The 25,741-nt window shown below is 44.0% G+C and overlaps 1 protein-coding gene across 1 annotated transcript in view; it reads left to right on the forward strand.

The window, feature by feature from the left end:
- TUBGCP2 (tubulin gamma complex component 2) overlaps positions 1 to 25,741 on the forward strand; it is a 257,023-nt gene that overhangs the window by 69,592 nt on the left and 161,690 nt on the right. The window contains exon 9 of the mRNA XM_085608073.1: positions 7,098 to 7,243. Coding sequence (XP_085464199.1) covers positions 7,098 to 7,243 — 146 coding nt within the window. The remainder of the gene's footprint in view (positions 1 to 7,097; positions 7,244 to 25,741) is intronic.

Consider the following 25,741-nt stretch of genomic DNA (forward strand, 5'->3'; position numbering starts at 1 on the left):
GGACTACCATCCGATATAGAGACTAAACCCTGTATTTCCTCAAAGACAGACTCAAAGCTCCCCTTGGTTGAGCAATCGAACTCAGAAATCTATAAACTAAAATTGAGGTCCAATAAGTCAGACAATTTGATTGTTTAAGTCCTCTCCAAGGTGAATCGGTTGAATTTGTCTCTGACATGTATCCTCTGGACCGGAATAGAGAAAGAAATAATCAAATGCTGTTGAAAAAACATGCGTACTGTAAATCACTGCGTAGTCATTGCACAGTGACGTTATTAATTTTGTTTTTCTTAAGTCTTTTAATAATCACTGCAAGTATATTGTTGCACATATATTATCCTATTTCTAAACATGTTTACAATGTTACTGTTGAACATTCTTTTAGTGAATTACCCCCGCATGAGTTGTCCTATAGATTTGCGCTGCGCAACAACACTTTTATTAGTATGTTACATCATTCCCATCAGGCTAGCAATGCTACAAATTGTTGGATATGTGGCCGACTCCCTCCCTATCAGAACTATAAGGGAATTCTGCCTCTCTTTCCATATCCGTTCACACACAATGGCTCCTGTGGAGCATGGTTTAGTTTAATTAAATCCCTAGATTCAAATTCCGCAGTTTATCAAGACAACTGGGTATGGGGAAACCTGAACTTAGTTTTGCTTAAAGTCTGCTACCCTAACAAGGAGGGACTTCCCAAAAGAACAGGAACTGATCTAGAAAATGAAGTATACGGATTAGGTAATTTCACGCTTAATCTCATGATCCTGAATGTTGAATCCGAAGCTGCACCAATTTTGCCCGCTATGTCAGTATTTCCAGTTAAAGGTGAATTGTGTGTAAGAAAGAATGGTTCCATACATATGGGCCATAGTAAGTGCACCACTGTAATAGAATTCAGTGATCAAGGCAAGTCTACATTTAGAGCTTCTCGCCATTCCTACTTCGTATGTGGTCAGACTGCATAAACACGTTTGCCTCTAGATTGGGATGGTACCTGTTACATCGGATTCCTTCTGCCACCTGTTTTCCTAGCTCCTCCTGATTATCATAGAAATACTCATTTAGTACACAATAGACAGCAGAGAGATCTCCCAATCGTCGATTACACTGAAACAGCATGGGAAAAATACACAGATTTCAATAAAGGTCTCTTTCCCTATATAGGTACAGTTACCAATAGTAAGCTGATACGTAGATTAACCAGAACCCTTGAAGCAGTAGTGAACGAAACTATTTCCGCCTTAGGCAATTTAACAGAAGAGCAGTCTGCTATGCGGATTGTTGTGCTTCAAAATCGTCTTGTCCTTGACGTCATCCTGGCCGATAGGGGCGGAGCTTGTAGGGTCATCGGATCAAGTTGTTGCATTTTTATACCAGAAAATTCGCCGTCTGTATATAAAGCCATAACCCGCCTTCATAAGATTGTAAGCCAGATACACCAGAATCCAGGCACCTGGACTTGGTCCGGTTGGTTCTGGGGCGTGTTGTCAGCCTGGGGATGGAGAATGCTCTCCTTCCTAGGTATTGGCTTTCTCATACTATTCAGTTGCTGCTTATGTCTACAATGTGGGCCAGCGATTTGTGGTCTGTGTGCCACCTCGTGTATCCCACATCTAAGTTTTCGTTCGAGATTCCGGAAGAAGAAAGAAGAACAAATGATGTTATATGAACAGATCAACGGATTGATGAAGATTGATATCTCTTAAGAGCAAGTAGGGGACAAGGAGGGAATGTGGAAATATGGATTTTTATGATCAGTTATGTCCCCTATCTTGGACCCCAACGGTTCCATGTATAAATCACAAGTACATGTATGTTCCCTCCAGTTCCAGTTATGAAGACGCAAACACATGTGCGTCCACCGTCAACATGTCCTATTTCAGATCCGCCATGAATGGGCCGGATATTCTATTCCTAAGTATGAAAGGCCACCGGCTTTATATGGTTCATTTATCCCATTTTACAGTCCAGGCGAGTAGGCCCTGATTCTGCCATTAAGCCTTTTCCTGCCTTCTGCCTCTGAAAGCTCCAGTCTGAGCTCGCATCTGTATCCATGAACTTTGTCCTACTCCCTGCGCGGCTAACGGTGCCTGACTCGACCTATCTGCCTGCCAAAAACTGTATTTCACCTTCAAGATTATCTGCTCTGCTCCGCTCCTCATCCAATGCATTCCTGTCTAGCAGTTTAAGTAAACATTCCTCTAGCTACCGTGTAAAAGGGCCCGGCTTCTCTGTCTTTATGCAAGTAATTCATAGCCCTGTTACTATGGAAGATTTCTGCCCTCGCATCTAGTGTAGACACTTAGACGCTTGTACACGCACTAACAGTCAGTATAGTCAGTATAGAATAAGATTCTATCCTAAGAGACCTCTCTTTTTGGATAACATAGTTCTTTAAACATAGGATGTTAGATATGATTTGGGATTAGGTTGACATAACCCCAGACTTCTGTCTCCACATGTAGAGCTAAATGTCAAGTCCCCTTCACCCCCTAGTTGCACGTCAATCACACGCCATGCTGCTGCGCGCGCATCTCTGCCAAGTATTTCTGCTGACATTGCGAAATTCTTTCATGGTGCCACCCATTTGTGACATCATACCTAAATGACGTTCTTTAGTTACGCCTAGTTACACCCATTTTAGTTACGCATGTATGTTTTATCTTTGTTATCAACTGTTACGCCTCCTGTATCTGTTTTCACTATAATGCCTCTGTATAAAAATGATTACTTGTCAATAAAGTTGGTCTTTCACTTCCTGAACCTTCGTGGTGACGGAATATGGAGTCCTCAATTCGAATTGATTTTGGAATAAAGCCCGTTCCGAACCTCTAATACCACGGATTCTGCCTCTTATTTTACTGAGCTATTATTATAGATTTTCCGCATCAAATTAAGTACCGGTAATTAAATTATTTACCACAGATCCAATATTAATATTAAATAGTCCAGAGATGAGGCAGATATCTGGGAAAACCCACAGTTCACTGCTAAGGAGGTTAATATAAATGGCCTCAGTTGCCAATCCTAAAGAAAGTAGGCGCACACCATCGACCTAGAACGTAGGCTTCCTCTCCCTTTTCCATGCAAAATAGAAATAACCATGTCAAAATCTGTCATGAAAGGAGAGGGCTCGATGGGTACTGACCAGTAGCCAATTATGCAGTTATCCCAGATGTTTATCTGTGGTGTTCCCCCGCCACATTTTGGACAAATGCCTACAGTAGGGATCCCAGCTATGAAAAATTGACCACTTTTTGCAGTACACTGCAGTTATCCCTTCTATGAATAATGGGCCACTTTTTGCAATACCGTTTACCCTTGCAATAGTTAGGGGAGCGGTTGGTAATTTTTAAGAGGTTAGTGTAAAGGAAAGATCTTGTCAAGTTCAGTGTTGCCATTGCTTTTTTAACTGCAAATGGAACTATGCCTTAGGTCAAAGACTGTCAATCAGATGTGTAGTCAATGGGTCATGACCTTTCGCATGAATCTTTGCAGTTGGTGGTGGTTCCTTGTGCTTGCAAAGACTGAAGTAGGTCAGCACTCTGCTTGCTGCTAGTGTTCCTAACAGTAATATAGTTGCATCTGACATGTTAGTGGTCAGATGGCTTTTTACTGGGGACAGACTATTGGATATTTACTATTTTAGTGATGAAAATGAGTTGAAGGCATCTCCAACGTCCTAGGAAGTAGCCAGAGCATCTAAGGAGGGATCTAGAGATTAAAAATAACTATCGGTAAAGATCCCTCATTTGTTCTAACTTCAGACAGGATCTTTTTGAAAATTATTTTCAGCATCTCATATTTCCTGACCCCAAATTGGGATGGGCACTCAAATTACTGATGTTTCTAAAAATGGTTTCCAAATGACAGCAGTTTATCCTCTTGTTTGTAGCTTACCACACACCCGAAGCGCATTCACACTCTGTGTTTATGCTTCTCCTGTGGCTGTGATGAATTGACTGTAAAGCTCAGAGCAATCCATAGTTGGATACATTTGCTTTGTCATTTCTTGCAAAGTATTGTTAATCATTTCACTGCTAAGGTTTCTTACACCTTCTCCTCCCTGCCAAGCCATCTATCCCCCAAGTCTAAGTTCTGTTTGTGGTAGTTTAGGTAAGTTACACTTGAACCTTCTTAAATAGCTTTCCGAAAATGATATGCCGTGTTTGGTATTATGAGGAGATTCAGGAATTGTGAACTGTTACGGTGTGTTGTAAGATAGTATCCATAATTTGGCTCGATTTCTGTTTTTGTTAAAAAAAAAATTAAAATAAAAGTGCTGTGGTGTAAAGTTAGGTGCTTTGTATCACAAAATATGACCAAGAAATGTTTAGTGTGTGCAATTTGCCCTCTTCTCCGTTTTCTAAATTTTGACCTGGAGGAAAAAATATTTGTTTCAACCAATATGTTAGCATTTTTGTAAGTGGTCCTCAGTAGTCCCCATAAAGAAGTTGTAGGAAATGTAGGTATGAAAAACACTTGTCAACAAAGCAATTCTGAAAGCTAGGCGGCAAAACGCTGAATTCCCTAAGGGACTATTTTTGTAGGTTGGTCAGGGTTTCCCCAAACCAAGTTATTGTTCAGTTTTCAAGTTGACGTTTGAACTCGCAACCTACAGATTAGAACAGGTGCCACTGGAGAGTGTTAACTTACCAAGCCATCTCGAATACACTTCTATACTCCTAAAGCCATGCACTTGTGGGGGAGTTTTTACTTAGCAGCACCGATTTTGTGGAAATCAAATTACCACTCGTCTCCCGCTTAAAATGGATCAGCATTGATCATAGGAAAGGAATGTTTGAGAACCATGCCTATGTCTTCACTTTTTCAAAAGCATCTTTGAAAGAAATTTAGATTGGGGGGATAGTGGCAGTTTTTGGCCTTTGACACCCATGAAATCCTACAGTCACGAGAGTTATTGAATACTGAAGACCCGTGCAAATCCAGAGTGGTATGAGACACAGGTATTGCACCATTTTTTGTGCCAGTAACGCACTACCAATGTTTAACTGTATCTAAAAATACATTATGTCCTCACATTTGTTTACTGTAAATGGCCAAAACTAGGAGCCAATGGAAAAGGTTCTACCATTTCCTTTTTTCTTCCACTGCAAACAGTACACCACATGTGTGAGTGGTGAAGGTCTAAAACCTCAACCATGTCAAATCTTTTTCTGGACCCTCTTTCAGTGATATTTAGCATAAAGGATGGTAGCAGCTTTTGGCCTCTCGCTTGCCCTGTGCCAAAGGAACACCAACAACACCAAACATATTTGAAGACTAGGGTCCCTGAGCGATCCAGGGAGGCATAATGTTAATGGGGGGGGGGGGCAACCATTTTCTCTTACATAAAATGCCATGCAACATTGAACCAACAGACTTTTGCCTTGCCCCGCTGAAGATTTTCAACTTTAATTTTTGCGAATGTCGTAGAATAAAACGGTTGATCCTAGTTTGTGTGTTCGACTCATGGTCCATCGCGGTCAGCCTCAAAGCGTGCCTAGGTCCCAGTCCACCACTGCCAGTCAGCTGCGGTTGGTGCATAATACTTTTTGGCGCTATTTGTATTTAAAACTTTACAAATTCATATCTCCAGTTCCCCCTATTGAGTTTTTGTTGTTTTGGTGCCATGTTATTTACTAAAACTTACTCTATTTTTCTAAATTGCTTTAGGCTTTATCTTGTGCGTGTTTTGACTTCATTACTGTTTAGGTACTGCATGAACAATACATTACACATTGACTCCTAGCTAAGCCTGCCTGCTCTGTGTCATAGCTACTAGGAGTTTGAGCTCAGGTTGATTTACTGATTTTAGTGGTTCACTCTGATAAGGATTGTGTTTTTTACTTAAGGTGGGTCTTTACCCCCTTACCTGTGAACTCAAATTCTTTCATCCACTGTGTCAAACGCTTCTTATATATCCCGGAGGATGTGGATGCCAGTGTTTGGCTGTAGCAATAGTTGTGAGGAGTAGTGTGCACATATGTAGTACCTGAAAGTATATTGGCAGCCATTGGTAGAACAAACACTGAGGCACACTGGTATTCAGAGAAATTAACGTGGTCCAGACTCATTTTTTTATTGATCATTTATGCTCTCACCACTTTATCTGTAAGATATGCCACTTGAGTTGCTGTCTCTTATTTAACAGTGAAGTTCCTTCATCCCCAGGTCCACCGCACTATCCTATCAATAATGAAATGGGTCCGTAGCACTATCACAAATAAATGAAGTTCAACTCCATATGGACTTGAGTTGAGTATAAGCCCCAACTCAGTACACTATAGACAGTTCTCCATGAAGGCATGTGGTCTTTGTACCATATGATGCAAGTTGTAATGTTCTCTCTATTTCACAGGCTGAAAATTCCCCGAATTTTTCTTGGAAGATGGCTCTCTGGAGAGAGCTCCTCAATACCATTAAAAACGGCACATAAACTTGTTTATTGAGCTTGAGGGCATTTTTCTTTCTTATTGCAAAGTAGAGGTTCAAAATAAACAAGGGTCCCACAAGCATTTTCTCAGGGGAAAGGTTTTTTAAGGATTAAATTGTAACTTCAGGTCTTGGGGCACGGCTCCTTGAGTACACACTTGCCAGCTTTGGCTTTATCAGATCTAAGCCTAGAGACTACGGACACTTTAGTTCCATACATCACATTCATCTTTTGACTGTGAATATGTCCAGGTTGTCAATAAAAATTACAAAAATTCTAAAAATGTGTTTGAGAAGGAGACTGTTTTGAATAATTAGGTATTGAGTCAATGACTGATAGAGTGACTTGTTTGGAATTTATTTCCTGGGGATATCCGAATTCAATTAGAAATGATCAGTTAAAAATCTGAAGGTGCGTGTCATAAAGTATTTCTATAAAACATCTTTCTTATCATCTTTAATTTCACTCCCACTTAAGGACCACCAAACTATAAGCTTGTAAGCAGACCATAAGCAGTAATAGAATATAATATATCTTAGAACATCCTAGTGGCACATTCAAACAGTGTAACACACATTTAATTGCTTTTCTGAATGCTCTTCGGTTATGTTGCTTATTTTTCTCTTACCATCAAGACTATGTGTTCATTTTGCAGTGAATTCATGGTGGAGGAGCACGAGCTGCAAAAGGAGAAAATTCAGGAGGATTATAATGATAAGTACTGGGACGAAAGGTACACCATTGTACAGCAGCAGATTCCTTCATTCCTGCAGAAAGTGGCTGATAAGATCCTGAGTACAGGTAGTACAACACTCAGTCTGTTATTAATAGGAAAGGAAGTCTTTGCTAACAGAAGACCAATGTGATATTATATAATCTGTATATTTATATGGCACACATTCTAACATTGTTATGGCCTCTTTGCTGTATTTGAAGTTAGGGTGTATGCCCAAAATCGTTTCCCATGAAGACTAGATTAAGATTTAGCTTCCAAGACTATATGGGTATTTTGTTTCGGTCTTATTATTGGTTCTGAAGATGTCATATTGGTTTGGCGGGGTGGGTGTGTTACACACACCCACACATGCATACACCCCGCCCCCTCCCCATACCAATAGTGCCTGTGTAGATAGGTCAGACCTTGAAAAGTCATTTTTTTTGTTTTGCTAACAGCTTACGCACCTTCTCACGAATCTGCACACAATGAAGACAAAGTTAATTCTTAAGCAAAATATCTAATTCTAAGTCACTTATGATACTTTTCTGCTTGAAAGAGGAAAGAAGGGCTGAACAGATGTGTACCAAAATGAACATGTACTCAAGGAAGTGCCTTTTTTGGTTACATATAAATCTTCATTAGTAGAGAAATGATAATTAAAAAGGGTTTTCTGTCTGGGCATGAAGAGGTTAAATTGTAGAGATATCTGGACGGTTATTCTGCAGCTCCTTTGTGGATTTGCAACTCCACAGAATATTTTCAAATCCAAATCATAAAATAAAGGCACACTATTGGACGACCGAGCTTCTTCTCCAACGGCCCATTGCAGATTAACTAACTGTCTGCGCTCTGATTGGTTGGCGTCACTAAAAGAATTGTTTTTGCTGCCGCCATTACCCAACATGGTTAACAGAGTATCGTGTTGGAAAAAAACAAAAAGAATGTAAGGGAGCCTCAAAAGAATTTGCCCCAGACATTAATATTGAAAAAAGATTTTTATTGCAGGATGTACAAATCACATGCTTGATTCGCAAATCCTAGACCCTTCCTGTGGTCAGAAGCAGGTGCACTCGAACCATGTTTGGCCAACCCCCGCTGTTTATAGCCTTCAGCCATTACCTCTGAGAGATCATCAATGAAGTAATTTGTGAAGGCATTTAACATGTTGTGAGTGATGTCACATATAGGTCATAAGCAGCGCATGACAGGGGCACGAGATATGGTTTATTTACCTACCCATCACTGGTAAATTCCAGTGGTTTACAGGTTTGGTTTTGTAAACATAACTGCACTCCAACTAGTTTGTTTGAGTGAATTTATAAATGCCCATCATGTGGCAGCAAAAAAGCTGCCAATGATCCATACTAGGTATTTGTGGTTTGCCTACCTTCTACACATTCTGTTAAAAATCATGAGAGTTGTGCCTGAAAATGCCTAAAACTACATTGAAAAGCATAAGTGACTAACAGATTGCGATAGGTGAAAACGGCAAGTTGGAAAGAGTTTAACAGAGACTGGGGGCTGTCTTCGAATTTTATGTATCCACTGGATATATAACTAAATGTTAGAAGTTTCTGTTTTGTTGGCGTGAGTATTTGATAGAGATTTCTAGCTGCAGATTCCTTACTTTTTAATTTCCCAGGTATCAGGCTGGATCCGGAAACTTTTGCTCGAGCAATACCACTTTAAACACCGTCGGGTGGTTTCATTCGCCTCCGCATAACGACGTCAATCATAACTTAGCGGTCACCTATATAGGCGCAAACCAGGCGTGTGGACGTCATTACTTCTCGTTTTTTCCACACCAGAAGCGCAGAGCCACAAAGTAACTGACGTTTAAAACACGTGTGCAAAGCTATGGCCCAGAAAAGGGGAGTGACCCTAGTCCTAACAAAATCAGTCCGCAAAGCGGGCAGGCATGGGTGGGCCTGTTAGCACTCTAAAGCTAGATAGAGTCTCTACCAGATAATGCTTTACTGAAAGTAAGTAACTTGTTCATCTGATAGCCTTTTAGCTTCAGATTTCTTACCTTGGATTTAGATATCCAAGCCATACCATTTCAGCGGTGGGTTGCGGACCAATTCTTAACACTAGGAAGTCCTGCAGGACCGAATGAGCAAAATGGCCATCCCTGCAGACCTGACTGTCCAGGCAGTAGTGCTTGCGAAACATGTACAAAGAAGTCCACGTTGCTGCCTGACAGATGTCCAGGACTGGGACACCCCGAGCCAAGGCCCCTGGGGGAATGGCCCCGAATTCCTCAGGGGGCTGCTTCTTAGCCAGGACATAGCAGATCTTAATGCAGAGAACGACCCTGCGAGATATGGTCCTTTTCTGCACTGCCCGCCCCTTCTTAGCTCCCACGTACCCCACAAAGAGTTGGCCGTCCACCCAGAAGTCTTTTGTGCGGTCAAGGTAGAACGACAATGCTCTTTTTGGTCAGGCAGTGGAGACTTTCCTCTTCCTTAGAGGGATGCGGGGGGCAAAGAAGGTGGGCAGCATGCTAGACTGACCCAGATGAAATGCGGTCACCACCTTCGGCAACAATGGAGCACAGGCACGAAGCACCATTTTGTCTGGAAAATACATCATGTAGGTAGGCGTACAAGATAGTGTCTGCAACTCTCTCACCCTCCAGGCAGATGTTATCACCACTAGAAAGGCTGTCTTGATGGTAAGCAGTCGCTGGGGACAGTTGTGTAAAGGCTCGAAGGGAGCACACATAAGATAAGTGAGGACCAAACTAAGGTCCCACTGAGGCATAACAAAGGGCTTGCGCGTAAATAAGTGAGCCAGCCCCTTCAAAAATCTATTTACAATCGGAGACCTAAAGAGAGAGGGTTGATCTAGTAGCCGCAAAAAAGCAGATAGAGCAGAAAGATAACACCTTGAAAGTTCCCAAAGTAGAGCCATGTTGGGCAAGGGTCAGAATGTATAGAAGAAAAGTGGCAAGAGAAGCTAAAAGAGGGTCAATAGACCTTTCTATACAGTATAATACAAATTTGTGCTAACCGCAGTTGTAAACCCTTTTAGTGGAGGGACGCGTGGGCGCCAAAATAACATTACATGCTTCGGGAGGAAGGTCAAAAGCCATCAACTGCCGCCGATCAATCTTTACGCCTGGAGGCGCAGAGTTGACCAGTTTGGGTAGGGGACCATCCTCTGCTGCTGCGACAGAAGATGCTCCTGAAGGGGCTCGAAGGATCGATGCTCATTTTCAGAAGCTCTGGATATCAGACTCTCCTCACGGACTGTAGCCATAAGAATGACTTGGGCCCGGTCACTCCTGATCTTCATCAGAACCCTGGGCAGGAGTGGTATGGGCAGAAAGGTGTACAGCAGGCTTGAGCTCCACTCGCGACTAAAGGCTTCGCTGAGCAATAGTCACATTGGAAACTGCAGCATGTAGTATTGCTGACACTGCGTGTTCTCTTCAGAGAGGAACAGATCTAACCAAAGATCTCCCCACTGCTGGAAGATACCTTGCGCCACCTCCGACTGGAGCCGCCATTCGTGTTCAGCTAGGCATCGATAGCTGAGTTTGTCCGTTCTGGCACTCACAGAACCTGCCGGGTGCTGATCCACCAGGGTTATTCCCTGCTGTTCCAGCCATGTCCAGAGATGCAGAGCATCTCGACAAAAAGTCCACTACCCCATCCCACCCTGCTTGTTGCAGTACCACATGGCGGTGGTGTTCTCCGTGAACACCTGCACTAACTTCCCCTTGACAGAGGGAAGAAAAGCCTTCCATGCCAACCAAATCGCTCGAAGTTCCAGCAAATTGATGTGTAGCCCCAGCTCCGCGGGAGACCAGTGTCCCTTGATCTCCACCTCTCCCAGATATCCGCCCCATCCCAGAAGTGAAGCATCTGTCATGACTGAGCTCTGGTTGGGTAAGGGAGAAGAGTCTGCTATTGACCCAATCGCGGTTCGTCAACCACCGCTGCAGATCTCTTGCAGTTCCTTGTGAGATATGGACCACGTCGGTGAGATTTCCCCAATGCTGTACCCACTGGAACTTCAGGTCCCACTGCAGAGTCCGCATACGCGCCCTGGCATGTTTTACCAACAGGCTGCAGGAGGCCATGAGGCCCAACAGTCTGAGTCAGTCTCACCGAAATCTAGGATAGAGGCTGAAACATCGGAATCATAACCTGAATATCCTGGACTCGCTGCTAAGGAGGACAGGCCCGAAACTGCACTGTGTCCAGAACAGCCTCAATTAAAGGGAGTGTCTGAGAAGGAGTCAGGTGTGACTTTGGCATGTTTATAGAGAACCCCAGAGAATGCAGGAGGTCCACCGTAGTCGTACGGTGGGAGATGACCTCCTGGGTCAAGGACGCCTTCAACAGTCGTCGAAGTAGGGAGAGACTGACACCTCTAACCTGCGCAGATGAGCTGAGGCCATCACCTTGATGATGAACACCTGAGGAGCACTGGTAAGGCCGAAGGAGGGCACAGTAAACTGAAAAGTGCTTGCAGCCTACCTTGAACAGCAGGTAACGCCTGTGGTCCGGCAGGATGGGGACGTGGAAATACGCATCCTGCAGGTCCAATGCTACCATCCAGTCTTCTTGGTCTAGGCAAGAGGTAGCAGCAGCAGGCAGGCGAGCGGCAGAGCAGCGTGGGAGAAGCGACCGCCTGTGGGGGCACAGGGGGTCACAGTGAGTAGCCCGACAGGGACCCCTTAAGTAGGAGCCGGAAGGGAGGGTCAGCCGGGAGGCGGTAGCGGGGTGGCCAATGGGCGAGGAGGGGAGGCGGGACTACGGGGGCAGCGGCGGGAAAAGCAAAGGAAGTGACCGGGGCAGCGGGCCGGTGAGCAAGTGAGGAGCGGGGGCAGTGGCGGCAGGCTGCGGGCGGAAGGCGGAACCTGAGAAGATGCGGAGGGCAGCGGCGGAGAAGAGGTGAGCGGTAATCTACCGAAGTCAGCGGCAGCGGTCAGGCAGTAGGTAGCAGCAGCAGGCAGGCGAGCGGCAGAGCAGCGTGGGAGGAGCGACCGCCTGTCCTCATACCAGTCCATCTGCTATGCAAAAACATCCTTATTCCAAAGGGTCCATAGACCCCTCCCATTCCTCTCCCTAGTCTAAAACATCTTTAAAGTATTCAGGCGCCAACATAGAACCCCTGGGTTCAACCAATGTCGGAATCGGCATCGAGCTTCGCCATTCCGACACCGTGTCGTAGGGGATAAGGATGGGGCTGGCACCGCCTGTGGACACCGAAGGCACCAACTTCGGGTCCGCCGCCGGGGGAGGTTGCGATGGCACGACTGGTGTCGTCCTGGGTTCAAGATCAGATCCCTGGGCCCCACTGGTGCTGTGGCCGGAGCCGACAGCATCTAATCCAATGGGGCCCCTTCAGCCCCGCAGGGCCCAAGGGGTCACCCGCTCAAAAATGAGGTGCATGGCTCGTAAAATTCTTTCATTTTTGCAAGGGTCACTCCGGCTCCTGAAAAGGGAAGGAGGCGCAAAGTCGACCCTGGTTTCTGCTCCACAGAACCGTGCCTAGAGCGTCGGTGCTCCTTACCTCATTCGTCGACAGACGAAAGTCGATGTGCAGATGAAGTCCGCTTGGACTTCTTCTTGTGCCTCTTTCCCGAGTGTCCCGAAGACCTCGAGTGGGACGAAGAGGACTTGGGGTTCCTGGCGTGATCTTGCAACTTCCTTTTCTTCTACCGGGACCTCTGCGGGGTCTCACTGGATGATGTGGACTGTGGTGCCGCAAGGAGCTTCATAGCCCACTCTCACAAGGCCTTCGGAGCCATAGCCCGACAGTCCGAGCATGACTTCGAATCGTGGTCGTGCTTGAGACACCTGAGACAGAGGAGGTGGGGGTCGGTAACCAACATCATGCGGTGACAGGCACCGCATGGTTTAAACCCTGTCTTCCTCAACGACATCCTCGCACACGATGTTGGAAAAAATTCCAAAGTCGAAAAAAAGGACTGTCAAAAAGCTGTTCCGGCATCAGCACTTAACTGGCGTGGAAAGAAATGAACTGACTTCCCAGCATCTGGGTGGCGCCTATATAGGTGACTGCGATGTCACAACCAACACTACCGACGACTTCACGCAGAGCCGAATAGAGCTACCCGATGGCGCGTGTAAGGGGTATTGCTCGAGCAAATGTTTCCGTATCCAGTCTAACGCCTGGTAAATTCAAAGGTAAGGAATCTGCAGCTAGATAGATTCTCTTCCAGATAATGCGTTACCAAAGGTAAGTAACTTGTTCGTTGGGAAGGATGGGGATTAGGATTAGTTGCCTGCTAGACCTCTCGGTTGTATCCAGATTTACCTGTGTTTTATTTGTTTATTGAAAACTTGTCAATATAAACAGAATTGATCAATAAAATTACATTGACATAACCGGAAGGTGTCCGGCTGAGAGGAAAACTAGAGGACATAATAGCCAAGGACAAGCTGAAGAAAAATAAATAGGCTAAAGACCTTGCAGCCTCAGTGGATCTGGCACCGCCTAAAGTCTCCAGAGGGAGATATAAAAGATTAGGATGAAAGATGCCAGAAAATATCAACATTATCATCAACACTTTCAGTTGATGTTGAAGATAACAGCCTCTCCATCAAAGGCTTAAGCCCTGACGTGCTCGCTTTTGAAGTCTGGCTCAACAGCGGTAACAACTCATTTATACCACCTTAGGTCGTCTAAGTCTTCAGAGCGTATGCAACAGGAGTCTGAAAATCCGACTTTTAATACATATTGCTACCATTCATACTCCGATCAGCCCCAATCAGTTTCTCCAAATGCCTGGCTGTAGTAGATGCTCACCCAAGAAAACATAATATTCATCTACCCTTACCGGGAAGATTGAGTAATCAACGTTTAGTCAGTTAAAGGTGTAGCAGGATTTCTAAAAAAACATCCATGTATCTACCCAGAATGGGTCTACAGATCAGTATACAAAAGTCACTTTCTCACTTGTTACCTAGGAGCCACAATAGACATTATGGAAAGAAAAGTGTATATTTCAAAGGAGAAAGTATCATCTATCTGAAAAAAATTTCAAGCGGTTGAACATGAGCAAACTGACAGTTGATAGATCGGTCTTCTCGATGCAGTGTCATCCTTTATATACTTTATACCTAATGCAAGGTTAAATATGAGACCCCTGAAGCATTGCCTACAAGCTCAATTGTCACAAAGACAGGATGATTGTGATGAGAAGCTGCAGATGACTCTTCCAGCAAAACCTCCCTTTCATGGTGGTGCAGACTATTGCATCTTCTGCAAAGAGTTCCATTCCAGTAGTTTACACAGTTACAGATGATTGTCATGGATGCATCTCTTATGGGATGAGGCTCTAATCTGGAACATCTGCTAGCTCAGGGCCATTGGACAAACAAGGACCTCTTACCTCATCAACTGTCTGTTGTTGCAAGAGGTCCATCTATCTGTCAAGGCTTTCCTTCCATCTCTGATGACAAGAAACATACTGCTTCAGACAGACAATACCACGGCCATGAACTCTAAACAAACAGGAAGGCACAAGGTCACTGCCACTCTTGCTGAAAGGACAAAAGATCTGACTCTAGGCAATAGGTTGAGGTCTCATGTTATTTTGTAAAGCTCACTATCCGCAAGGGTATCCTGGTGCTGAGCAGAAGTGTGCCTAGCCCTGCCTAGGATAGGTTAGTTAGTTGGAAATGCAGGTCTTCAGTTTCTTGCAGAATTAAGAAGAAGACAGGACGTCTTCTACAGGTCTTTGGAGAGCTTCCTTCCCTGCCCTGTGTTGATCCCTGGCAAATCACTTGAAAGTAGTGTGGGTTTTCCGACCTCTACTTCAGTGAACATGAAAATCGCATGTCCACTGGGGGTCTTCTTGTGTACATGGATTGAGACCCTAGAGCTTGGCTCTTAGGTCGAAGGGGCATGTATAGTGCACACCTCCTTTACAGAGAATGACTGCTGCCCTCTTTACCCAAGGTGTGGTAGAATGACAGTGGTCACATCTATACTAATCTATACTCTGGGGTAACGTGTACCCTTTAGGAGGGGCTGCCTTCTGGTAAAATTTGATAAAGACTTTGAACTGCAGATTCCTTACCTTAAAATTATCCCTAGGCATCAGACTGGATCCAGAACTTTTCCGTGAGCAGTACCCCTTTACGCCAATAGGTGGCGCTGTTCGGCTTGACATGTACAGTGTCCATATAGCCGTCAACCCAACGCACTGACATCAGTTATGTTCTTTCCGAGCCAGTCAGCACAGATCCGGAGAGAGCCACATCCGTCTGTCACTTTTTGACTGTATTTTTCTGATGTTTTGTCAAAGGTTTTTGAGAGTTCTTCTCCTGGTGTGGCAAGGATGTCTACTAGGAAGGCTGGCTTCAAGCCCTGCGGCACCTGTCATTGAGAGATGTCAGTGACGGACTTGCATCTTGTTTGCCTCCTGTGCTGGAGCTCGACCATGACGTGAAAACCTGTGCCGATTGCCCCACAATGTACCCGAAGGCCTTGAGGGGCCAATCCCTCAAGCTCCTTGCTGCTCGACATGTGTAGTCGCGAGGGTCTTAATCCCGGTTGAGAAGAAGGTCCCGGGATCTGTTGCAAAGTCAAAGATCTTAGTCGCATTCGAAGTCATCGGGGCACTCTGATAAGTCCCACAAAAAGAAGAAAAGCAAGAAGTAAAAGAGTTCTTAGTCTTCGCCCAGTCTGTCGTGGTCTTCAGACGAGGGAGCGTTGTCATTTGAGGCCAGGCTTTGTGTTTGAGCCTGGGCCGCTTCCACGCCTCCCTGAGTTTCCGGCAGCTGGAGCAGCCCCACTCAACTTCAGGAGTTTTATGAGGTCATGCTTCTCATATTTGAGCGGCCCATACCACTCCTGCCCAGAGTTCTCAAGAGGATCACATAGTAAAACAAATAAATGAATTGTTATCAAAATATATCCTCTTCCACAATCTACCCTGTGAACAACTGTTCAACATTAATATCAGACTCAATCAATATCTATATGCATTAATACCATTACCGCTTAGTCTCACTGAATCATGGCACCTGAAACATGAATGTTGCTCGGGGGTAGTGTTACACAGCCGAACACATGCTTGACAACAAACAGGGAGCATATTCATGCACATGTAGACAACCAATGTTGCAATAACAATAATCAATATGATCTTCAGTAAAGTCTAGCCCCATGTACCAAACTGAAGAAAGGTCATCCCATTATGTACATTCAGCAAAATGATGTAGTTGTATCCATACACCATGTACATTTTCTATGGCCTTATAAACATTCAAGGCATTATCACGGATAAATCTACAGCTTTCAGTATTTATAATTTTGCAGACTCTGCCCCCTCCCCCTTTTCAGCAAGAAGCATATCAAGCTCCATATGATTTTGAAGCGTTACTTGTCTCATAGCTACCATTTCTACTGTGATGTTTACTAGGGCATTGGTTGTTTCATATATTGTTGCTTCCAACAGATGACCCAATTGTCTTATTCTTCTAGAATTCATTGCTACTCCTAACATAGGTAGTATTCCTAGTGCTAAATCACCGAACTCCTGAGCAGAAGTAACAGCCTGAACTATTTCCCTACTCCATCTAGTTACATTGTTAGCAGTTATTTGCTGATATTTTCCTTAGAATGGTGTCTTATACGGGTAAGCACTAGGCCAAAATAACAAGACCCTTCCCAACCCTTGGGCAGCCAAGGCTATGCTTTTTGACACAGACTAAATAAATGCCGTGCTGCCACTGATCAGGAGGGCAAGAGGCATTGGCCAGACTGAATACATGGGTGCAGGTACTCCGTACCATCTCTCGCGATCCATTTGATGCAAGCCATAATTGCTTGTGTCTTCTTGTTACCCATAGAGCCAGGGGATTGTTAAATAAGGGGGAGATGTTGGGAAACAAATTATTCATCCCAAGGGTGAATTGTTTATATCTTTTACTCATGATGTCATCATTGAAGACATCCTTATGTGGAGAACCTTCTCCTGTGACAGAACAACCCAATGGTATCACTATTTCATGTCTGCATTCGCATCAGTACTCTTCAGACCAAAAAGCCAGGCGGTCGCTGCTTTAAATAGACTATAAGAAGAATCATTAAGTGCCAAACTCGAAGGCATCAAAGGCATCCTGTGTTGTGTTACATAAGAAAGTGTCAGACACATCCAACAATCTGAGACATTTATTTGCTTGTAATAGGCATTGATCATTTGTATGGCAACGTTCTCATGATATTCTTTTGAGGGAGGGGCATGCAATCATTAGTGTCATATTACTATCAGAACCCTGCACAGCTGAATAATACACCGCATACATACAGATGGCAATACTAGTTGGCACAGATACTAGAATGAGAGCAAGTGGAATATAGAACTTTATCTTTTAACATTGTCTTCATCAATACAGGTTGTTCGCCTTCAGTGCTTCGCCCCTTCTGTTCCTTGTTATTCATCATCACTAGGCTGGAGAGGTCACCAGTAGTTTGCGGCTGTGAACTCGATATAAAGTCTACCATTGGTAGAGTTCAAAAGATGGACTTGGAATTTTATTTTGTGACACTATTAGAGGGGAAGAAGAGGCTGAATTAATTGGTCAGTCAACAATCTTTCTGGAGTGGAGATGGTATTGTGGTCTCTGTGGTATGAAGGTTTTGGAGGTGGTATACCCCTGTCTGATGTCGGTGGTGGATGTAGACACTACTTTCTAAGGTGGTGCTCTTTTCACATGGGAGGCATGTATCCAGTTCTTGTAGCCGTGCACCTGACAGCTGTCTGCATGGTCAGGAGTACTTGAACCGGCCCCTTCCAGCATGGCTGCAAACCAGGACCCGATCACCTGGATGATATTGGTGACCTGGGCCCTGCAATGGTTCTGGCAAGGTGTAAGCAACATGTAATGTTAGTTCTCAACAGTCCTTGCGCAACAGCTAATCCGACACAACAGAAGTCAATTCTCTTTGAGGGACCCCCCCCCAACAAGTTGTTGGTCGACCAGTGAGTATTTCATGGGGGCTGAACTTCGTCTTACTGTCTGGGATATGGCACAGCTCATTAGTGCCTGCGGGAGAGCATTGAGCCAAGTCCAGGAGGAGGGTGCCACTATTTTTTATATTTTGTTCTTTAGCACTCCATTTCTCCGCTCCACCTATCCTACTGCTTCAGAATGATAAACAGAATGGAATTTTTGCTGTATGATCAGAGCCTTACACACATTGTCTACAATGGCATTCACAAAGTAACTTCCATTGACACGCTACATCCTCCGGGGCAACCCGAATCTGGGTATCAAGTCTTTTACCAGACATTTCATTGTCGATAATCAGTCATTGTTCTTTACTGGGCATGACGCCACCCATTTTGAAAAAGCACAAACCAGCACCAGAATATACAGAAATGTATTAATAGGGGTCATTTCAGTGTAATCCATTTGGAGCTCCTCGAAGGGCATCTGTGGAGGGAAAAAATGTCCTGATGGAACCTTTGTTCCTTTGCCTACATTATACTGAGCATAGGTCATACAGCGTTGGCATATCTGCTCAGTTATTCTCTGTGTCTTGGCTTTTTGCCCAAAATTGCAATATACTATTGGTCAACCCATCCCGAGCCAAATGAATGGAGCCATGCATCATTAAAAGTCCCTAGATATAACAGAGCATTGGGCAGGAGATATCTTTTTCTATCCATAGTCATCCAATAACCCTGAACCTGTGTGCCCGTTTTAGCCCACTTCTCCAGTTTGTCCTCAGTAGCTTGTTTCTGTATTTCAGCTATTCCTTCAGGGCAAAAGTCTTACAGCCTCTTTGCTACGTCTGGGTCAGAGTGGGCAACATACGTGAGGGCAGTGGGGAAGGAGTTAGTCCTCTTGGCTGTTTTATCGGCTTATTTGCTTATGAATGCTACATCTTATCACTAACATTTTCACAGGTAAGGACTGTGTTTAGTCATCTTGTTATCAACACCCCATGTTATATTTTAGCGCCTTGTGAAGTAATAAACCCTCTCTCAGCCCATAATCTACCAAAATTCTGGGTGACACCAAAGGCATATTGACTATCCGTATAAATGTTCGCCCCTTTCCCTAAGGCCAGTTCACAGGCTGTTGCTAGTGCTGCCAGCTTGCTGCCTGCACAGAGTTCTCAGGTATCTTGCATGTCTGAACTACTATATTAAGCGATGTGACTACACATGATGTCTAGAACTGCCATTCGGCAATTTAAAACCGGACCCATCCACCCAGAGATCTCCGTTCCTGTCTACCAAATGTTCATCTGACAAGTTGATCTGAACTTTCGTTTGCTCCTCTGTAACACTGTCATTCACCTCATCCATTCCATCACACTCTACATTGCACACTACAGGCAACAAGGTAGCAGGATTAAGAGTCTTACATCGGTGTTAAGTTACATGTGGGCTAAAAATGTGCAATGCATAATGAGTCAGTCAAGCATTGGAAAAATGTTGCATTTTTGTTCTATTCAAAAATAAATCCACAGAGTGAGGTACATAGACATGTACAGTATGTCCCATAACCAAAGTCTTGGCTTGTCGAAGGGAGACTGCAGCTGCTGCCAACCGCTCTTAGGCACTGGGGAAGGGCGCTTGTGATCACCCTCTGTTGGGTGAGGACAGACAACGCACAACCATTCTTTTCTTTTCGTATACAACCATGTGAAAGTCTTTTTCATAGTCCGGCAAACCCTAAGCCAGTGCCGGAAGCTAGCAACATGCTCCGCATTCCAGGGTATGGGTTCCTGAATGTCTGTTCTTGTCAATCTTATCAAAGGTTTTGCATTTAGTTGAGGAATTAGGTATCCAGTGTCGAGAATAGCCGGCCACATTCAGCCAAGGCAATGACCGGGGTCGATATGCTAGTCGATGGTATCGCTTCTGGGTATCTGGTAGTGTAGTCCACCAACACCAAAATATACTGATACCCTTTTGAGCAGGGTACTAGTGGCCCTACCAAATCCATCCCACCCTGGTGAAGGGTATACCTATAACCGGGAGGGGTTTTAATGGTACTCTACGATCAGTTGGTGGGTTTACTAATTGCCATTTATCGCACTCTTCACAACATTTCCTAAAATCAGCCTATACACCTGGCCAATAAAACCATCTCAGAAGATATTCTTTGTTTCTTTCCTTACCATGATATCCACCCCAAACGTAGCTATGTTCTAGATGTAGTACCTGACTTCTGGAGACACTAGGGGCGACTAGCTGGAGGTTTCTTTTCCCGTTCCTGACAGTGCTTCTATATAAGAGACTTTTTCGTATAACAAACTGTGGTCCTACCTGCTTTGGATTTTCTTTTCTGGCATAAGTTCAGGTATTAGAAACGTTTTTGGTCTTATTGTTGTGCCACCCTAAAACTGCGCCGGTGCTCCCATTCATCGTCTGTGGAGAGAAAACCCAATGAAGGTTTAGAAGATTCCCTCAAAAGGAATATTTGTTTGTTCTGGCATTTTTCTAAGTTTGTTAGCCTAGGCCTAGGCTTACCCCCATCCATATCCTTTCTGTGGAAAGGGGCATCTTCCAACCAATAAGTATGCACCTGTTCTTCCCTGGCCGTCAGTAGCATCTTATTTAAATACTTATAGTCTGTTCAAATTATCATGTCAGCCACCAAGTGAGGTATAAGCCCTACCCGCAAGTCTTACCTAGTGTCCTGCCACTCAATTACTACCCGTGCCACTGGATACTCTCTACCATCTCTATGTACACAGGTGATAAACACCCTTCTCCGTTTCTGGATTTGTTGGGGTTCCACTTAATGGGGGTTTACGACTGTATACCTACATCCTGAATCTACTACAGCTGTCCTTGGTTTCCCATTTAACTGGAGGTTAATAGTATAAACTTGGCGGTTCATCTCTCCCATACATAACACATGTCCTCTTAAAAATCCTATGTCTGTGGGCTCAGGAGAAAGAGGTTTTGGGGGGCAGTTATGGGCAATGTGACCCCATTCGGCGCAAGTATAAACACTGGGGACCTTGCCCTAGCTCTCTTCCTGTGGCTTTTACAGCTGTCCTAGGTTCAAGGCCCGGTCTGAATACAGCTTTTACCCCATTTTGTCCCTGGTTGCTCTGAATAACTGGAGACTTAGAGGGCGGGGTCGGAACTCAGGTGTCCTATGATAGTTACAAGCTAAATCTATGGTTCCTGTCCTTGTTTAATTAGGATGTTGTCTAACCCAGGTCCGTGTTGGACCAGGAAGGGCTTCAAGAAATTGTTCCAGGAAGATCTTCTCTACAACTTCCTCCATTGTAGATGTGGCAGGTTTTAACCACCTACACCCCAAATCCTGTCTATTGTGAGAGGCTGGCCGGGTATATGAGGTCCACTAATTTAAAGTGGGCACCCTGCACCAGTCCACACAACCCTTATGGTGATTTTATGAGATCTCAGACAACCTTAAAAAGCTATCCAAGTGGTAGCTGTGGAGAGCAGCCTTCAGGCTAAGTCTTGAAGGACTGTAAAGCAGCTTGTTTTACCAGAATGCGACCTTATAGTATAGATTAAATGAAAAGAGAACCACACAATAGTTATAAAAAATAGGTATTTATTACATAACACTGTCTAGTACGTTACAGTATCTCCTACACGGAGACAGACATAAAGCACACAATACTTAAGTGGAAAACAGAAGGTTGGAGAGCCACCCACCCGTAGATACCGAAGTACCCAAATTACCTAACACAGTGAAGCCGGGCGCATAGGTGTGAAGTGGCATCGGAAACCGCCGTCAAACCCAATGGAGGATTTCGAACAAGAGCCGCTGCTGGAAGGGAGAAGAATGTCCATTGGAATCCAAATGTGGATTCTAGTCGAGGAGTACCTGAAAGCAGAGGGGACAGAGTCTGGGTCACTTGAGAGTGACCAGGGACTCGGTATACTAATGCCCACCGATGTCAGGTGCTTCAGGATAGTTGACGGTGATCTTGACTCTGCAGCTGCGGGGACCAGGCAACGTTAAGGATGTCCAGGAGCCGGATGCGAGCTGTCCCACGAAGGATGTCGAGTGCTGAGGGGTAGGTGTCCGGCGGGAGCACCAACAAGCCTTGGCAACCGCGCCCCACGCAGGAGGTCAAGGAAGTGTATGGTTCGCACCAGCAATGTCCAGGAGACTCACCACACACAGGGGAGTCGGGGCAAGCCTGGAGCAACCAGGGGAGCCCTAGAAAAGCAAGGTTGATCCTCAAATGCACCCACAGCCCGGAGGCACAGGAGTCGTGAGAGGACCTCGAGCAGCTTCACGAAACGACAGGCCACAGAGCACACAGTGCGAGGTGGGTGAAAATCTTTGTGGAAGAAGACGCCAGAGGTTGGGGCTCCTTAAAGCCCAATGCACTTGTTCAAGAATTGACAACAAGCACAAGACAGGGGGGAGGTTACTCCCATGTCCTTTGTCCAGTTTCGCACCAGAGCAGGAGCCAACGGCTCCCTGGAATGGTTGGAACTGGACTATGCACAGGGACACCAAATGTGCCCCTCATGCAGACTTTCTGTCTCTGGCAAGCGCACCCACCCAGCCTAATACACTAAATCCTGTTTGGGAGATGGTCACACCTCCCTGTGACAGGATGCCTATTGTTCTGCCTTCCCCTGCTCGAGCTTGGCTCAGCAGCGGGAGGGCAGAAATGTGTCTCTGGTCAGCAGCAACCATTTTCTGCTGTCCGACATGAGAAGGCTGGTACCGGGAACACCAGGGACCCCACGAAGCTCGCTTCTGAGGGGTAGGATCATACATTCCACACTGGTTACCGGTGTTGGGGTATGATTCCAACATGTTTGACACCAAACACGATTGGGTTTGTTTCAGCCGTTTTAGAGTTGGTCAGCGAGTGGTCGCGTAATGCCCCTCTATAGATCGTATATGGCTGCTTCACTGACAAGGTGAGAGGCCTAGTATTGCAAAGATTACTAGGACTGCAATCTGCACTGCTGGTGAATTCTTTCTAACATTTATTACAAAGGTTCAAAACATAATAATTCTCATGAATGATACAGCATTCTGTTCAGTATATTTCAATATTCATCGTTTTATATATCTTGCATAAACAAACGTATTCACATAATTGCATATATTTAGATCAAAACAATAGTGATGTCATAAAACACCCAATGCATTTCGGGACATTCTGTCCCTTCGTCAGGGGTATGCTGTGAAGAAAAGGAGAAAATTTCAGAATCTGCACTTTATGGGATCGGTTAATCACAATAAATCGTTGCGATAAATACGTGTGTTTTGTGCTCCCCTCACCAAAGTGGTCAATGTGTTCAATGATTTACGGTACCTTGTAAATTGGATATCAGTACTCTGAAGTTCTCAGAGAAGAAACACTGAAGTGAAAAATAATGTGTGACTCTACAATGTTCTGACAAATCTACAACCTCTTTGATTCCTTACTCGTACCTTGTCATTAAATATGCTGTTGAAGTGTTGTCTTCCCTGTTATCTTGTCAGACAACCTGAAGAAACGAAAAAAACTCACTAATAGTTCTCCATGATGATGAAACGAGCAGTACTGTCGTTCCGTTTTTAAAAATTATAGCTAACCTTAATGTAGAATTCACAAGGAATGGCTCTTTGCCAAGTAGCCTGTGATTGTGGAGACTAAATGCGAGTAAAATAACGAACGGCCATCGTAGACGGTCTAAAAACATAAAACGAAAATAGTTCCAGATTACCTAATGTAAACGGTAATTCCCAATAGAGATAGATGGTCTGGATTGTTTAAAAGCGTATAGGCTTACCGTGTCAATGGTCAAGTAGACGGCGTTTGCATCCGGGTTTCGCTATCAAACCACAAATGCGTTTCCTGGTTTTAACGTATACGTGTTGACGTATTAGGTCAACATTGAAGAAGGACTATAGTCTCTATTGGCGTCATCATGATAGCCAACACTAAAAGTGAACTGATAATGTCGATCGAGTGGCGAATACGCTACCTGGTTGTCACCGTTTAAGTGTAATACCATGGTGTCACTGCGGATAGATTCTCAATGTCAAAACTGCTCATAAATTTCCTAGTTTGCCAGGGAACGTCTTAATCAAACAGAAAAGGACTGTTTGTTCTTTCATTATAAAAAGAAGAATCTACTATTAGATCAAACCTATTTTATGCTGTCGTGATAACCATTGATGATGAGCGTTGTGTGTAGTTTAAAAGTGAATCATGTGAAAAACATTTTTTTATTCAATGCTGTAAATACAAACATGTATCTAAAATAGGTCTCATTGTACTGACAAATAATAAAACAATAACTGGTCAATCTTACGTGTTGACGTACACAGTTATAACATATGATTAATGTGATACAGAAACATTACTGTTCAGTCATTGTTCTATCTGTGACTTATACATTCATAATACTATGTTATTGTACACGAAAGAAATTGTTCAAAATATGGTTACACTGATTTGTTTATGTAAGTGAAACTCGTTCTATGCATCAGGTACTGGTGTGGATCTAAGTGGATTGTTACATTGATATGTATCTTTAAAGTGTCAGGGTCCCTGAGTGGAAATTCAGATTGTGTATATTCATATTTCTAAAGAAAACAAGACCTCTCAAGTTTGTCGTTAAGCCCTCCTGGGGTCAGGGTCTGCAAACTTTTTATCCAGAACACCTCTTTTTGTAGTAGGTACTTTGAATTATCTCGATCTGGAAATTTTTGTACTTCTTCAATGATTTGGAATTTAAGTTGAGCGATTTGATGACATGCTTCATCCCAATGTACTGCTAAACTTGAAGTGGTGCTTTTAGTGCGTATTTTACTTTTGTGCTCTGTTAATCGGATTTTCATTTTTCTCTCAGTTTTTCCGACATACAGCAATCCGCATGGACATTTGATGGTGTAAATTGCGTTTTCGGAATTACATGTCGTGCTGCTTGAGATTTTGATTTTGTGACCCGTTCGTGGGTGTAATAGAGCGTCTCCTGTGATTGCGTTGTTGCAATGAATGCAATTCCAACATTTGTGTGTTCCATTGATCTTGGTTGAGGATTCTGGAGTTGTTGGTGGTTTCTTTTTTCTGGATAGCATCTCTTTCAGATTCTGTGCTCTTGTGTATGCAAACAGTGGTTTTTGCAGGAATAGTCCTTTGAAATCTGTCTCAGATTCAAGTAGATCCCATCGTTTGTGTATGATCTTTTTTATAGTCATGGATGCGGTGGAATATTTAGACACAAACTGTGCGAGTGCTGGTTTTTTTAGGAGACTTCTTTAGTAGGTCATCACGCGATCGACTTTTGACTTTGTTTAATTGCTCTCTGAGCAATTTTTCCGAGTAACCTCTGCATGTGTAATTCTTCATTTGCTGTTGCCAGGTTTCTTCACAAGCCTTGTTAGTTGAGGAGATTCGTTTAGTTCATAAGAATTGGGAAACTGGTAAATTCCGAATTAAAGAAGAAGGGTGAAAACTGCTAAATAGTAGAGCGTTGTTTTGTCTGTTGGTTTTTTATACACGCTGGTGTGTATTTCACCCTGTTCAATGTCGATCCAGACATCTAAGAATAAAATTGCTTTTCGACTAATGGTATGGGTGAATTGTATTCTGGAGTCTATTAGATTTAATGTCCGTATGTTATTGTT

The sequence above is a fragment of the Triturus cristatus genome, chromosome 1_2 (genome assembly GCF_964204655.1).
Source record: "Triturus cristatus chromosome 1_2, aTriCri1.1, whole genome shotgun sequence".
Taxonomy (NCBI): Eukaryota; Metazoa; Chordata; class Amphibia; order Caudata; family Salamandridae; genus Triturus; species Triturus cristatus.